This window comes from Ylistrum balloti, unplaced genomic scaffold (genome assembly GCF_031769215.1).
Source record: "Ylistrum balloti isolate Yb309-2 unplaced genomic scaffold, AGI_CSIRO_Ybal_v1 Utg370962, whole genome shotgun sequence".
NCBI lineage: Eukaryota > Metazoa > Mollusca > Bivalvia > Pectinida > Pectinidae > Ylistrum > Ylistrum balloti.
In genome coordinates, this window is record NW_026782541.1 from 87,853 (window position 1) to 104,684 (window position 16,832).

At 31.9% G+C, this 16,832-nt stretch overlaps 1 protein-coding gene across 1 annotated transcript in view; it reads left to right on the forward strand.

Annotated features, from left to right (window-relative positions):
* The first annotated feature begins 357 nt into the window (after positions 1-357).
* LOC132559739 (synaptotagmin-16-like) overlaps positions 358-16,832 on the forward strand; it is a 33,382-nt gene continuing 16,907 nt past the window's right edge. The window contains exons 1-2 of the mRNA XM_060224365.1: positions 358-571; positions 16,536-16,709. Of these exons, the coding sequence (XP_060080348.1) occupies positions 358-571; positions 16,536-16,709 (388 nt within the window). The remainder of the gene's footprint in view (positions 572-16,535; positions 16,710-16,832) is intronic.

A 16,832-nucleotide genomic window follows, 5' to 3' on the forward strand; every position in this document is an offset into this window, starting at 1 on the left:
AGTCTGCCTGCCTTTCCAGGGATATACCAGGCTAACAAGGCACTGGTAACAGAGATTAACAATATCTCTGTCTCCGCTGCATTATCCTGTGTTATACAGGAATCTTTGATTACAAAAATGAGGTTCTGAAAAGTTGCTGGATTTACATAGAACCATTTGCTCTGTGTTGGTGCTGTTAGTGTTGGTACTGTATGTGTGTGGACCTAGAGTGTCGCATGTGACCCTCACTATTACAGTTACTGTTAGAGGGAATGTGAGAAGGGTCCCTCGTAACACAGGCCCAATGAATGGTCAGGCATCCTCTCAGCAGTGTCAGATACTTGGGCAATCAAATGGCCTGAGACACCTACCACAGACATGTTCAGTCACAAACTCATGGACTTGGACATCACACGGAAATCTTTGTCCTGCTGCGGATGTTTGCCACGTGATGACAGCTTGGACAGTCCCACCGAGACCACCAAGTGTAATGCTAAGGAGTACAATGGGGTCAAAAAGGGCAAAGATTCAAAGAAGAAAAAGGGAAAATTTGGCTCATGTAGCACAATCTCTGGAAAGATTGAAAGTGAAGGTAAACAAATTGATACAGTGCTTGTTATACGATGGTGAAAGGTAATTATGTGTTCATAATGTTACTGTTTATGTTACCAAACTCCTTAAGACATGATAGTAAGTCCTTGGTGATGTTTGGAAGTCTGACTGTTCATAATGTTACTGTTTATGTTACCAAACTCCTTAAGACATGACAGTAAGTCCTTGGTGATGTTTGGAAGTCTGACTGTTCATATCGTTACTGTTTATGTTACCAAACTCCTGAAGACATAATAGTAAGTCCTTGGTGATGTTTGGAAGTCTGACTGTTCATAATGTTACTGTTTATGTTACCAAACTCCTTAAGACATGACAGTAAGTCCTTGGTGATGTTTGGAAGTCTGACTGTTCATATCGTTACTGTTTATGTTACCAAACTCCTTAAGACATGACAGTAAGTCCTTGGTGATGTTTGGAAGTCTGACTGTTCATAATGTTACTGTTTATGTTACCAAACTCCTTAAGACATGACAGTAAGTCCTTGGTGATGTTTGGAAGTCTGACTGTTCATATCGTTACTGTTTATGTTACCAAACTCCTTAAGACATGATAGTAAGTCCTTGGTGATGTTTGGAAGTCTGACTGTTCATAATGTTACTGTTTATGTTACCAAACTCCTTAAGACATGACAGTAAGTCCTTGGTGATGTTTGGAAGTCTGACTGTTCATAATGTTACTGTTTATGTTACCAAACTCCTTAAGACATGACAGTAAGTCCTTGGTGATGTTTGGAAGTCTGACTGTTCATATCGTTACTGTTTATGTTACCAAACTCCTTAAGACATGACAGTAAGTCCTTGGTGATGTTTGGAAGTCTGACTGTTCATATCGTTACTGTTTATGTTACCAAACTCCTTAAGACATGATAGTAAGTCCTTGGTGATGTTTGGAAGTCTGACTGTTCATATCGTTACTGTTTATGTTACCAAACTCCTTAAGACATGACAGTAAGTCCTTGGTGATGTTTGGAAGTCTGACTGTTCATATCGTTACTGTTTATCTTACCAAACTCCTTAAGACATGACAGTAAGTCCTTGGTGATGTTTGGAAGTCTGACTGTTCATATCGTTACTGTTTATGTTACCAAACTCCTTAAGACATGACAGTAAGTCCTTGGTGATGTTTGGAAGTCTGACTGTTCATATCGTTACTGTTTATGTTACCAAACTCCTTAAGACATGACAGTAAGTCCTTGGTGATGTTTGGAAGTCTGACTGTTCATAATGTTACTGTTTATGTTACCAAACTCCTTAAGACATGACAGTAAGTCCTTGGTGATGTTTGGAAGTCTGACTGTTCATGCTGTCCCTGTTTATGTCATCTAACTTCTAAAACCATGTGAATACACGTATTGAACAGGTAAGTGGTAAGCTTTAAGATAAACACATAATGCCACAGTTGGTCAGTCAAAGGCTATGGCTACTGTCGTGGAGGTCCTTAACTATACCTGGCATCCCATGACTATAGGAATAATGAGGCATGACCTTCTACAAGTCAATTCATGAACAATTCTAATCTCTTCTGGTCCTTCTCTTTAAAAAATAAAAAGTGGTTTTAGATCTGTGAAGGACATTAGCAGGCTGTTAACAAAGGCAAGGACTGCCTTAATGCTCTCTTTTGTATTTGCATGTGAAAAGATATATTGTTAAACTCTTATGTATTGATTTTATTGTGATGAAGGAAATTTGTCTCATGCTTTTGTCATATGAGCTATTAAATAACAGACCTTTTATCATGAAGTGGTATCAATAATTATACAGTAAAACGTATTATTGTGTAGTGATATCAATAATTATACAGTAAAACCTATTATTGTGTAGTGATATCAATAATTATACAGTAAAACGTATTATTGTGTAATGATATCAATAATTATACAGTAAAACCTATTGTGTAGTGATATCAATAATTATACAGTAAAACTTATTGTGTAGTGATATCAATAATTATACAGTAAAACGTATTATTGTGTAGTGATATCAATAATTATACAGTAAAACGTATTATTGTGTAGTGATATCAATAATTATACAGTAAAACTTATTGTGTAGTGATATCAATAATTATACAGTAAAACGTATTGTGTAGTGATATCAATAATTATACAGTAAAACTTATTGTGTAGTGATATCAATAATTATACAGTAAAACTTATTGTGTAGTGATATCAATAATTATACAGTAAAACGTATTATTGTGTAGTGATATCAATAATTATACAGTAAAACGTATTATTGTGTAGTGATATCAATAATTATACAGTAAAACTTATTGTGTAGTGATATCAATAACTATACAGTAAAACGTATTATTGTGTAGTGATATCAATAATTATACAGTAAAACTTATTGTGTAGTGATATCAATAATTATACAGTAAAACTTATTGTGTAGTGATATCAATAATTATACAGTAAAACTTATTGTGTAGTGATATCAATAATTATACAGTAAAACTTATTGTGTAGTGATATCAATAATTATACAGTAAAACTTATTGTGTAGTGATATCAATAATTATACAGTAAAATTTATTATTGTGTAGTGATATCAATAATTATACAGTAAAACGTATTATTGTGTAGTGATATCAATAATTATACAGTAAAACTTATTGTGTAGTGATATCAATAACTATACAGTAAAACGTATTATTGTGTAGTGATATCAATAATTATACAGTAAAACTTATTGTGTAGTGATATCAATAATTATACAGTAAAACTTATTGTGTAGTGATATCAATAATTATACAGTAAAACTTATTGTGTAGTGATATCAATAATTATACAGTAAAACTTATTGTGTAGTGATATCAATAATTATACAGTAAAATGTATTATTGTGTAGTGATATCAATAATTATACAGTAAAACGTATTATTGTGTAGTGATATCAATAATTATACAGTAAAACTTATTGTGTAGTGATATCAATAACTATACAGTAAAACGTATTATTGTGTAGTGATATCAATAATTATACAGTAAAACGTATTATTGTGTAGTGATATCAATAATTATAAAGTAAAACGTATTATTGTGTAGTGATATCAATAATTATACAGTAAAACTTATTGTGTAGTGATATCAATAATTATACAGTAAAACTTATTGTGTAGTGATATCAATAATTATACAGTAAAACTTATTGTGTAGTGATATCAATAACTATACAGTAAAACGTATTATTGTGTAGTGATATCAATAATTATACAGTAAAACGTATTATTGTGTAGTGATATCAATAATTATACAGTAAAACTTATTGTGTAGTGATATCAATAACTATACAGTAAAACCTATTATTGTGTAGTGATGTCAATAATTATACAGTTAAACGTATTATTGTGTAGTGATATCAATAATTATACAGTAAAACGTATTATTGTGTAGTGATATCAATAATTATACAGTAAAACTTATTGTGTAGTGATATCAATAACTATACAGTAAAACGTATTATTGTGTAGTGATGTCAATAATTATACAGTTAAACGTATTATTGTGTAGTGATATCAATTATTATACAGTAAAACGTATTATTGTGTAGTGATATCAATAATTATACAGTAAAACTTATTGTGTAGTGATGTCAATAATTATACAGTAAAACATATTATTGTGTAGTGATATCAATAATTATACAGTAAAACGTATTATTGTGTAGTGATATCAATAATTATACAGTAAAACTTATTGTGTAGTGATATCAATAATTATACAGTAAAACGTATTATTGTGTAGTGATATCAATAATTATACAGTAAAACTTATTGTGTAGTGATATCAATAACTATACAGTAAAACGTATTATTGTGTAGTGATGTCAATAATTATACAGTTAAACGTATTATTGTGTAGTGATATCAATAATTATACAGTAAAACGTATTATTGTGTAGTGATATCAATAATTATACAGTAAAACTTATTGTGTAGTGATATCAATAATTATACAGTAAAACGTATTATTGTGTAGTGATATCAATAATTATACAGTAAAACGTATTATTGTGTAGTGATATCAATAATTATACAGTAAAACCTATTATTGTGTAGTGATGTCAATAATTATACAGTAAAACGTATTATTGTGTAGTGATATCAATAATTATACAGTAAAACGTATTATTGTGTAGTGATATCAATAATTATACAGTAAAACTTATTGTGTAGTGATATCAATAACTATACAGTAAAACGTATTATTGTGTAGTGATATCAATAATTATACAGTAAAACGTATTATTGTGTAGTGATATCAATAATTATACAGTAAAACTTATTGTGTAGTGATATCAATAATTATACAGTAAAACTTATTGTGTAGTGATATCAATAATTATACAGTAAAACTTATTGTGTAGTGATATCAATAATTATACAGTAAAACTTATTGTGTAGTGATGTCAATAATTATACAGTAAAACTTATTGTGTAGTGATATCAATAACTATACAGTAAAACGTATTATTGTGTAGTGATATCAATAATTATACAGTAAAACTTATTGTGTAGTGATATCAATAACTATACAGTAAAACGTATTATTGTGTAGTGATATCAATAATTATACAGTAAAACGTATTATTGTGTAGTGATATCAATAATTATACAGTAAAACTTATTGTGTAGTGATATCAATAATTATACAGTAAAATGTATTATTGTGTAGTGATATCAATAATTATACAGTAAAACGTATTATTGTGTAGTGATATCAATAATTATACAGTAAAACTTATTGTGTAGTGATATCAATAATTATACAGTAAAACTTATTGTGTAGTGATATCAATAATTATACAGTAAAACGTATTATTGTGTAGTGATATCAATAATTATACAGTAAAACGTATTATTGTGTAGTGATATCAATAATTATACAGTAAAACGTATTATTGTGTAGTGATGTCAATAATTGTACAGTAAAACGTATTATTGTGTAGTGATATCAATAATTATACAGTAAAACGTATTATTGTGTAGTGATATCAATAATTATACAGTAAAACTTATTGTGTAGTGATATCAATAACTATACAGTAAAACGTATTATTGTGTAGTGATATCAATAATTATACAGTAAAACGTATTATTGTGTAGTGATATCAATAATTATACAGTAAAACTTATTGTGTAGTGATATCAATAATTATACAGTAAAACTTATTGTGTAGTGATATCAATAATTATACAGTAAAACTTATTGTGTAGTGATATCAATAATTATACAGTAAAACTTATTGTGTAGTGATGTCAATAATTATACAGTAAAACTTATTGTGTAGTGATATCAATAACTATACAGTAAAACGTATTATTGTGTAGTGATATCAATAATTATACAGTAAAACTTATTGTGTAGTGATATCAATAACTATACAGTAAAACGTATTATTGTGTAGTGATATCAATAATTATACAGTAAAACGTATTATTGTGTAGTGATATCAATAATTATACAGTAAAACTTATTGTGTAGTGATATCAATAATTATACAGTAAAACGTATTATTGTGTAGTGATATCAATAATTATACAGTAAAACTTATTGTGTAGTGATATCAATAATTATACAGTAAAACTTATTGTGTAGTGATATCAATAATTATACAGTAAAACGTATTATTGTGTAGTGATATCAATAATTATACAGTAAAACATATTGTGTAGTGATATCAATAATTATACAGTAAAACTTATTGTGTAGTGATATCAATAATTATACAGTAAAACTTATTGTGTAGTGATATCAATAATTATACAGTAAAACTTATTGTGTAGTGATATCAATAATTATACAGTAAAACTTATTGTGTAGTGATATCAATAATTATACAGTAAAACTTATTGTGTAGTGATATCAATAATTATACAGTAAAACTTATTGTGTAGTGATATCAATAACTATACAGTAAAACGTATTATTGTGTAGTGATATCAATAATTATACAGTAAAACTTATTGTGTAGTGATATCAATAATTATACAGTAAAACTTATTGTGTAGTGATATCAATAATTATACAGTAAAACTTATTGTGTAATGATATCAATAATTATACAGTAAAACTTATTGTGTAGTGATATCAATAATTATACAGTAAAACTTATTGTGTAGTGATATCAATAATTATACAGTAAAACTTATAGTGATATCAATAATTATACAGTAAAACGTATTATTGTGTAGTGATATCAATAATTATACAGTAAAACCTATTATTGTGTAGTGATATCAATAATTATACAGTAAAACTTATTGTGTAGTGATATCAATAATTATACAGTAAAACAGGATCACACAGAGTAGCCCTTTTGATCTACAGTAGAAACAGATTTAATTATTTGTTAAAGAAAAATAGTTTCCATTTCAATGCTTTTTTGGATAACTGATGAGAAAATTCCATTTCCAAGAGCTGAGTGATAATATAGCTGTGATTCTGAGCTGTGATTCTGAGTGATAATATAGCTGTGATTCTGATTGATAATATAGCTGTGACTCTGATTGATAATATAGCTGTGACTCTGATTGATAATATAGCTGTGATTCTGATTGATAATATAGCTGTGATTCTGATTGATAATATAGCTGTGACTCTGATTGATAATATAGCTGTGACTCTGATTGATAATATAGCTGTGATTCTGAGTGATAATATAGCTGTGATTCTGAGTGATAATATAGCTGTGATTCTGATTGATAATATAGCTGTGATTCTGAGTGATAATATAGCTGTGACTCTGATTGATAATATAGCTGTGATTCTGAGTGATAATATAGCTGTGATTCTGAGTGATAATATAGCTGTGACTCTGATTGATAATATAGCTGTGATTCTGAGTGATAATATAGCTGTGATTCTGAGTAATAATATAGCTGTGACTCTAATTGATAATATAGCTGTGATTCTGAGTGATGATATAGCTGTGATTCTGAGTGATAATATAGCTGTGATTCTGAGTGATGATATAGCTGTGATTCTGAGTAATAATATAGCTGTGACTCTGATTGATAATATAGCTGTGATTCTGAGTAATAATATAGCTGTGATTCTGAGTGATAATATAGCTGTGATTCTGAGCTGTGATTCTGAGTGATAATATAGCTGTGATTCTGATTGATAATATAGCTGTGATTCTGAGTGATAATATAGCTGTGACTCTGATTGAACATGTAGCTGTGATTCTGAATGATGATGTGTTTGATAAAACCAATTACCACAGAGACAAGGTGTAATTAATATTCCTATCCAAGATAAAATCCATCTTTCTATTGGCCCAATTGGTATCAAGTTATTGTGCAAATCAATGGTGATGGTTCTCATTACCCATCCTGATTTTTTACTTAATCACATTGTTCTTGTAATGAGGAGGAACCAATCAGGGCTGTTACAGTGTTGGTCTCAGGCTTGGTCAGGTGACACTCATCCAGTCTGCAATAGATGGAATGGTGTCAGTAACCCAAGCCTTGGTCGATCACCAAATCACCAATAATGTCTGATTCCCTTTGTTTGGTACTTGTGAATATCAAGATATTTGATTATTGTTTATTGATGTAGATCTTCGTTATCAGTCTTGTTGTCTAGTATAAATGATGAACACATCATTCGTATGGACAGCCATCTTCAGAAAAAGTACTATATTTTTTCTGGGTTATAAACTACACCTGCATATAAGCTGCAGAGCCGATTTTCACTGATTTTTTCCATTTGATTCACATATAAGGCTCACAGGAAAATAAGCTGCACCATTTCTTACAATATGGTGACCACTACTGTTGATATTCCGGTAACAGATAGCAGAAAGCAGTTCTTACAAAGTGGTAACTGTTCCGTTGACCAACATTCATTGATATAACAGGCAATGAAAGGCAATTTATCAAGATCATCAGTGAAACATTTAATTAAGTATGTGAATGAATTGTACACAGATAATCCTTTATTGATGTAGATAAAAAATCATAGAATTGCAAATATTGAACTCACTTGGCTTAGATGCCTTCACAGATTGTCTACACACAGAAATAGGTCCTGATGTTACGTACGGTTTACAAAACAATGTCTCCATCATTGCCTGTATGGTTAAATGTTAATGAAGGCCCTAGCATGCTGACCAAATTCCCAGGGTGCAAAAGGCTATTGTAAACTTCTGCTACGGCTTTGAAGTAATGACAAAAGTTCAGAAGATATTATAGTGATTCATATTAAAAGGTACGATTAATTAAATCCACAAGAATGTTATTTTCATTTCAATCTTCAAATCAATATATGGTATACAATTGCAAATGAAGGTTCTAGATGATCTCTTTCAGTCACAAACACGTGACAGGCAGGTACTCGTAAAAAAACTCAATACCGTCTCTACTACAAGAAAGTTAGATGTTTTACATAGCGAGAAACTTATGACAGGTGCCGTGTATTTGCAGTCAGGACAATAATGACAGATAATAAAATGACTTACCAGCTGCCTCTTATTTTATAGAAGTATACAATACGGTGTACTGGTATACTCTTTTTTTTTTTTCATCCAGTCAATTTTTTTTTCATCCACATGTAAGTCACACCAATATATAAGCTGCATACCCAACTAACAAGGGAAAACAATACAGCTTATAATTCTGGTAATATGGTACAATAAGATTCCATAGATAAATATGTATATAGATAAACCTTTAGATAAAGATTTCCCTTTAACTTGTATATAGATAAACCTTTATATAAAGGATTGCTTTAACTTGTATATAGATAAACCTTTATATAAAGGATTGCTTTAACTTTTATATAGATAAACCTTTATATAAAGGATTGCTTTAACTTGTATATAGATAAACCTTTATATAAAGGATTGCTTTAACTTGTATATAGATAAACCTTTATATAAAGGATTGCTTTAACTTTTATATAGATAAACCTTTATATAAAGGATTGCTTTAACTTGTATATAGATAAACCTTTAGATAAAGGATTGCTTTAACTTGTATATAGATAAACCTTTATATAAGGGATTGCTTTAACTTTTATATAGATAAACCTTTATATAAAGGATTGCTTTAACTTGTATATAGATAAACCTTTAGATAAAGATTGCCTTTAACTTGTATATAGATAAACCTTTATATAAAGGATTGTTTTAACTTGTATATAGATAAACCTTTATATAAGGGATTGCTTTAACTTTTATATAGATAAACCTTTATATAAAGGATTGCTTTAACTTGTATATAGATAAACCTTTAGATAAAGGATTGCTTTAACTTGTATATAGATAAACCTTTATATAAGGGATTGCTTTAACTTTTATATAGATAAACCTTTAGATAAAGGATTGCTTTAACTTGTATATAGATAAACCTTTATATAAGGGATTGCTTTAACTTTTATATAGATAAACCTTTATATAAAGGATTGCTTTAACTTGTATATAGATAAACCTTTAGATAAAGGATTGCTTTAACTTGTATATAGATAAACCTTTATATAAAGGATTGCTTTAACTTGTATATAGATAAACCTTATATTGCTTTAACTTTTATATAGGATAAAGGATTGCTTTAACTTTTATATAGATAAACCTTTGTATAAAGGATTGCTTTAACTTGTATATAGATAAACCTTTATATAAAGGATTGCTTTAACTTGTATATAGATAAACCTTTAGATAAAGGATTCCTTTAACATTTATATAGCTAAACCTTTATATAAAGGATTGCTTTAACTTGTATATAGATAAACCTTTATATAAGGGATTGCTTTAACTTTTATATAGATAAACCTTTATATAAAGGATTGCTTTAACTTGTATATAGATAAACCTTTAGATAAAGGATTGCTTTAACTTGTATATAGATAAACCTTTATATAAAGGATTGCTTTAACTTGTATATAGATAAACCTTTATATAAAGGATTGCTTTAACTTGTATATAGATAAACCTTTATATAAAGGATTGCTTTAACTTGTATATAGATAAACCTTTAGATAAAGGATTGCTTTAACTTGTATATAGATAAACCTTTATATAAAGGATTGCTTTAACTTTTATATAGATAAACCTTTAGATAAAGGATTGCTTTAACTTTTATATAGATAAACCTTTATATAAGGGATTGCTTTAACTTGTATATAGATAAACCTTTATATAAGGGATTGCTTTAACTTGTATATAGATAAACCTTTATATAAAGGATTGCTTTAACTTGTATATAGATAAACCTTTATATAAGGGATTGCTTTAACTTTTATATAGATAAACCTTTAGATAAAGGATTGCTTTAACTTTTATATAGATAAACCTTTATATAAGGATTGCCTTTAATTTGTATATAGATAAACCTTTATATAAGGGATTGCTTTAACTTGTATATAGATAAACCTTTATATAAGGAATTGCCTTTAATTTGTTTATAGATAAACCTTTATATAAAGGATTGCTTTAACTTTTATATAGATAAACCTTTATATAAGGAATTGCCTTTAATTTGTATATAGATAAACCTTTAGATAAAGGATTGCTTTAACTTTTATATAGATAAACCTTTATATAAGGGATTGCTTTAACTTTTATATAGATAAACCTTTATATAAAGGGTTGCGTTCAGCTTATGTTGTGTTTTATTCCTGTTATAACCTCATTGATTTGGAATTTGATGAAACATTCTGTTGACTTGTCAGATTGTTCTTGCTGTTCTTTTAACAACAGTTTCTGCATCATTGCAGACCAGAATTGTAACTAGTTTCTTTTGCCGCGTAGAAGTAGGGGTAAATCGGAAGTTCACAAATTATGCATGCACAGTTGAATAATTGTCCTGACATTTTACTGGGGAATGTCTAGATCAAATGTGAACAGAGCAGTGGTGCAAGCAGGGTTTGATAAACCTGTTATTAGAACTACAAAGCCCAGAAGTTCTGATTTAGGTGGTTTATGTAGCATTGATGTGAGTACCATGGAAACTGTTTGGAGAAATCAGATCACCTTGGATTCCATCTGTAGTGATGTTACTTGTAAACAGTGATGTTTTCAGTTATAGTTTTCCACCATTTTTTCAATATGTTTAAAGATACAGAAATAATTTGCTAATAATGAGATAAGTTAGGCATAGTAGTAAAACTGAAACAACTCTGCAGTAAAGCAGTGTAAATACAGACTGTAAGTGAGTGGCAAAGTGTTGGAGTATTCAGTATTAATTAAGACTTTCCGATTTCCTTGTATTCTTTGAAAGCATGTTTTAAATTTATTTTTTATTTTTCTTATTAGCTCTATAGCCCACTATTGATGGTGCTGACTGGTTCTAAATCTAGCCCTCTACTTATGGTGCTGGCTGGTTCTGAATCTAGCCTTCTACTTATGGTACTGGCTGGTTCTGAATCTAGCCCTCTACTTATGGTACTGGCTGGTTCTGAATCTGGCCTTCTACTTATGGTACTGACTGGTTCTAAATCTAGCCCTCTACTGATGGTGCTGGCTGGTTCTAAATCTAGCCCTCTACTGATGGTGCTGGCTGGTTCTAAATCTAGCCCTCTACTGATGGTGCTGGCTGGTTCTAAATCTAGCCCTCTACTGATGGTGCTGGCTGGTTCTAAATCTAGCCCTCTACTTATGGTACTGGCTGGTTCTGAATCTAGCCCTCTACTTATGGTGCTGGCTGGTTCTGAATCTATACCTCTACTGATGGTGCTGGCTGGTTCTGAATCTATACCTCTACTGATGGTGCTGGCTGGTTCTGAATCAATACCTCTACTGATGGTACTGGCTGGTTCTAAATCTAGCCCTCTACTGATGGTGCTGGCTGGTTCTGAATCTAGCCCTCTACTTATGGTACTGGCTGGTTCTAAATCTAGCCCACTACTGATGGTGCTGGCTGGTTCTAAATCTAGCCCTCTACTGATGGTGCTGGCTGGTTCTAAATATAGCCCTTTACTGATGATACTGGCTGGTTTGTCCTGTATTGATGGTGCTGGCTGGTCCTAATTTCTGTCCTCTACTGATAAAGATGGCTGGTGCTAACTTAAGTCCTGTACTGATAATGCTGGCAGATTGTAACCCAAGCCATATATATACCAATGATGTAAACAGTCACTGTTCTGATGCCAGGGCAGCTAAAGCCTCCCTGTGGGGTTGTAATAGCTCTGATATCAACCTTCCCCAGTATTGATTTGCTGGGATATAGAGAAGGGCCAGAGATGATTATCAACTTCTTCCGGAAATAACATGGTAATTGTGAATCCTTTGGTGACATTACCATGGTGATCTACCTGCATGCCTGTATCAGTAGGTCTGATTTTACGCTGTCAATGAAATTGCTATTATTGTACTAAAGCAAATTGTAATAATTAATAAAAGCAATTCTTTTGTTTGTCTGACCTTAAAAGCAACTCGGTTTACTTTGAGGTTTCTATAATGATAAGGATTCAAATCTGCAAAGAGTAATGGAGCTTGGTTCTTTTTGTCCCATAAAGAGCAAAAAAAAGGGAAATAAATTCAGATAACATTTGTACTATATTAGGTAAGCAGACCTTGGGCTTTTCATGATTTCCTAAGTTGGGGATTACAATAAATTGGGACATTAGGGCATGCTTATATTGATCTCTGAGGTGTGGATTACAATGAGCTGGGACAATAGGGCCAGCTTATATTGATCTCTGAGGTTGATCTCTGAGGTGTGGGTTACAATGAGCTGGGACATTAGGCCTAGCTTATGTTGATCTCTGATGTGTGGATTACAATGAGCTTGGACATTAGGCCTAGCTTATGTTGATCTCTGATGTGTGGATTACAATGAGCTGGGACAATAGGGCCAGCTTATATTGATCTCTGAGGTGTGGGTTACAATGAGCTGGGACATTAGGCCTAGCTTATATTGATCTCTGAGGTGTGGATTACAATGAGCTGGGACATTAGGCCTAGCTTATGTTGATCTCTGATGTGTGGATTACAATGAGCTTGGACATTAGGCCTAGCTTATGTTGACCTCTGATGTGTTGATTACAATGAGCTGGGACAATAGGGCCAGCTTATATTGATCTCTGAGGTGTGGATTACAATGAGCTGGGACAATAGGGCCAGCTTATATTGATCTCTGAGGTGTGGGTTACAATGAGCTGGGACATTAGGCCTAGCTTATATTGATCTCTGAGGTGTGGATTACAATGAGCTTGGACATTAGGCCTAGCTTATATTGATCTCTGATGTGAATTACATTGAGCTGGGACATTAGGGCCAGCTTATATTGATCTCTGATGTGGGGATTACAGTGAGCTGGGACATTAGGCCTAGCTTATATTGATCTCTGATGTGAATTACATTGAGCTGGGACATTAGGGCCAGCTTATATTAAACTCTGATGTGGGGATTACAGTGAGCTGGGACTTTGCGATAGCTTATTATAATTCCTAGTGATTACAGTGAGCTGTGACCATGGACTAGATTTTATTGATTCCTGGGAAGGGGATAACAGTTGACATTACTTGCCCTTTGATCAGGTTAAATGTAATATGGCTATATCATACAGTTGATCTACTTATTGTAACTGTTCCACACATGATTGTTGATGCAAGAGTTGTTTGGTGCGATGTTTGAAAGACCAATCCCTGTCTGAAAGTCTCATTTAGGTAAGAGCCTTTCAAAGACTTCAACAAGCCTTGATTTGAGAGACTGATGCTGATGTATCTGCCAATGTTGTGTCAGATATCCCTTATGACTACACTGGCTGACTCCAGTGGTGCATTGTGATGATGTCACAGTGGAGTGTTTTAATCAGGCTTCCATTGGCTTGACAGCAATAGGAAAATCACTGATTAATTCTGCTTATGATATATCCTCTCTCTATCCAGTGCTGACCGACAAAATTGGACATTGAATTGTGTCATTGTTTTGGATTGTCATCCAAAGTTCCTGTATACTTGTGTATATATGGAGACAACATTTAAGGCTGACAGTTTGTAGAAGGCTTGTAACAGGTTTGGTTAACACTTTAACTCCATTCTTTATACAATGATGGGTAGAGTGAGGTATTAACAGAGGTAAGGACATTTCCGACTGATTAAAATGATCTTTTCAAGTGATTTTGGGTATAAAAATCAGAATGGATGAAAACATACATCTTTATGATGTGGCAACTGATCATGAGTGACAAATGCATGAAGTCAGTGATAGTTTGCTGGCTCCAAAGCTGTGGATAGAGTTATGTGCTTACAAGCTGAGTATTATATATGAGAGCACATGTAGTTAGTGTTACTGCTGTTTTGAAGGGTTAGTTTGAAAGCATATGTGGCACTTGTCTTGATGGTACATCAATATCATCATCATTAACTGCTTAGCTTAGTGATTGGAAGGGAAACATTGCTTAAGGCAGGAAACTGGTTTTGTAACTGTAGCCAACAGGCTGCTTTGCTTGATAAGCTGTATGTGGTAGGCATTGTGAAGTCCTGGTTGTGTAGGAGACAGCTATTGACAGCCAATGTTACAGTCAGATTTGTTTGTGGCAGTAGTCTGTGAATATCTATGGGGAGCTGTAACCTGGCAGCACTGTTACGGTGTGTGGCAATTTGTGAGGGATTTGTTAACAGCTTGTAGTTATTGGTATTAAAACTGTCATAAGAATGTAATGAGCAAGGCAGAAATTCCAACTGTTGTGTTCATATTTCTCTCTCAGATTAACGCCGCACATTAGCAATAAAAGCTCCACTTCTTTCAGGAAATAGTGATGTGGAAAACAAAATGCCATCTCTTTCCTTGATATTGCTGGTGTGACATAGCCACAATGTATCCCAAGAACCTGTCATTAGGGTATCACCACATCCAGAGTGGTCGCTTGGTCAATGTGTGTCTGTCGTACAAAACACAATCATGTCTGCTTCATTACTTTGTTGCCATTTATAGCAGAGTGAGAGAACTTTGTATGCTTGTCAGTCCTTATTAGATAATGTCATATGTTAAATTCTTGTTCTCCAAAGGTCAAGTTCTCAGACCTAGGGCTTTTCATAGGACCCCTATTTTTATCAGTAAATACATCTGTTGGAAATACATTCATGTCTACTTCATAGCTATGTAACCAGACTTTTTAGAGTCATGAAGCTTTGTAAGCTTGTTACCCACTAGTAGAAATTTGTCACATACCAAATTCTTGTTTGTTTTCCAAATTGGTTAAGCTTTCAAACTTTAGGTTTTTCAAGGAACCCCAAAATTGAACTAAAGAATATTGTGTCTGCTTCATTACTTTGTAACTGACAGCACTTTGCAAGGTTGTTTACATATATGAGAAGGTGAGCTGCTTTAGATTTTTGTACTTCAAAGGTCAAGGTCAACATAGGGATTCTCAATGTGCCTTATATGATGAACTACAGAAAGTTGTGACCCCTCCATAATTTTAATTAGCAAAGTCTTGCCATAACAGAAGAGCCTTTAAAGGTGGTTTCCGTTTCAGTATCATCTAGTTGTTTTCATGTTATGTTGATGAACTTATTTCGCCAATGTTGATAGTACTCACCAGTTTGGAAACACTTTTTGTGACTTGAATGGACTTTTCAGAGTAATATTCCCGAAAAATGTCACCGGTGTACAACATACCATGTCGTATATACAGGAAAGATGATATCAGTTTTAGAGAAAATATCAAAGATAAATTTGAAGTCTGATCATGTTTTCAAATGTTTGAAAATTAATTTTGAACTATTTAATATTTATACATGGCAACTTATGTAGAAAATATTTCATTACACATGTTTACTAATAGTGCTGTGTGTCATCTAGAAATCTTGACTTTTATATGTCACTGGGCATAAAAAACCTTGACCTTTTTGTGTTACCTAGAAACCTTGACCTTTTTGTGTTACCTAGAAACCTTGACCTTTTTGTGTTACCTAGAAACCTTGAATGTTTTGCATAACCTTGAAATCTTAAATTTTTTGTATCATCTAGAAACCTTAACCTTTTGTGTTACAGGCAGTGCATATGCCTATCAAGATGATGAGACATCCAGTGATAGTGATGATGAGGTACTTAAACGGTATCAGAGCACCCTCGCCACAACACACAGTATACGGCGCACAGATACGTCACAGAGTGTACGCAGCTGTAAGAGTGTAAAAAGTTCTAAAAGTAGGAAAAGTATAACAGGTAAGTACTATTCACTTCAGATTTTAGCTCACCATCATCAGATGGTTTGTTACTCAAAACGCCCTATGTCCATGGACTGTGGTTCATCAGTTGGTAAACAATTATTGTTCTCGTTATTTACTG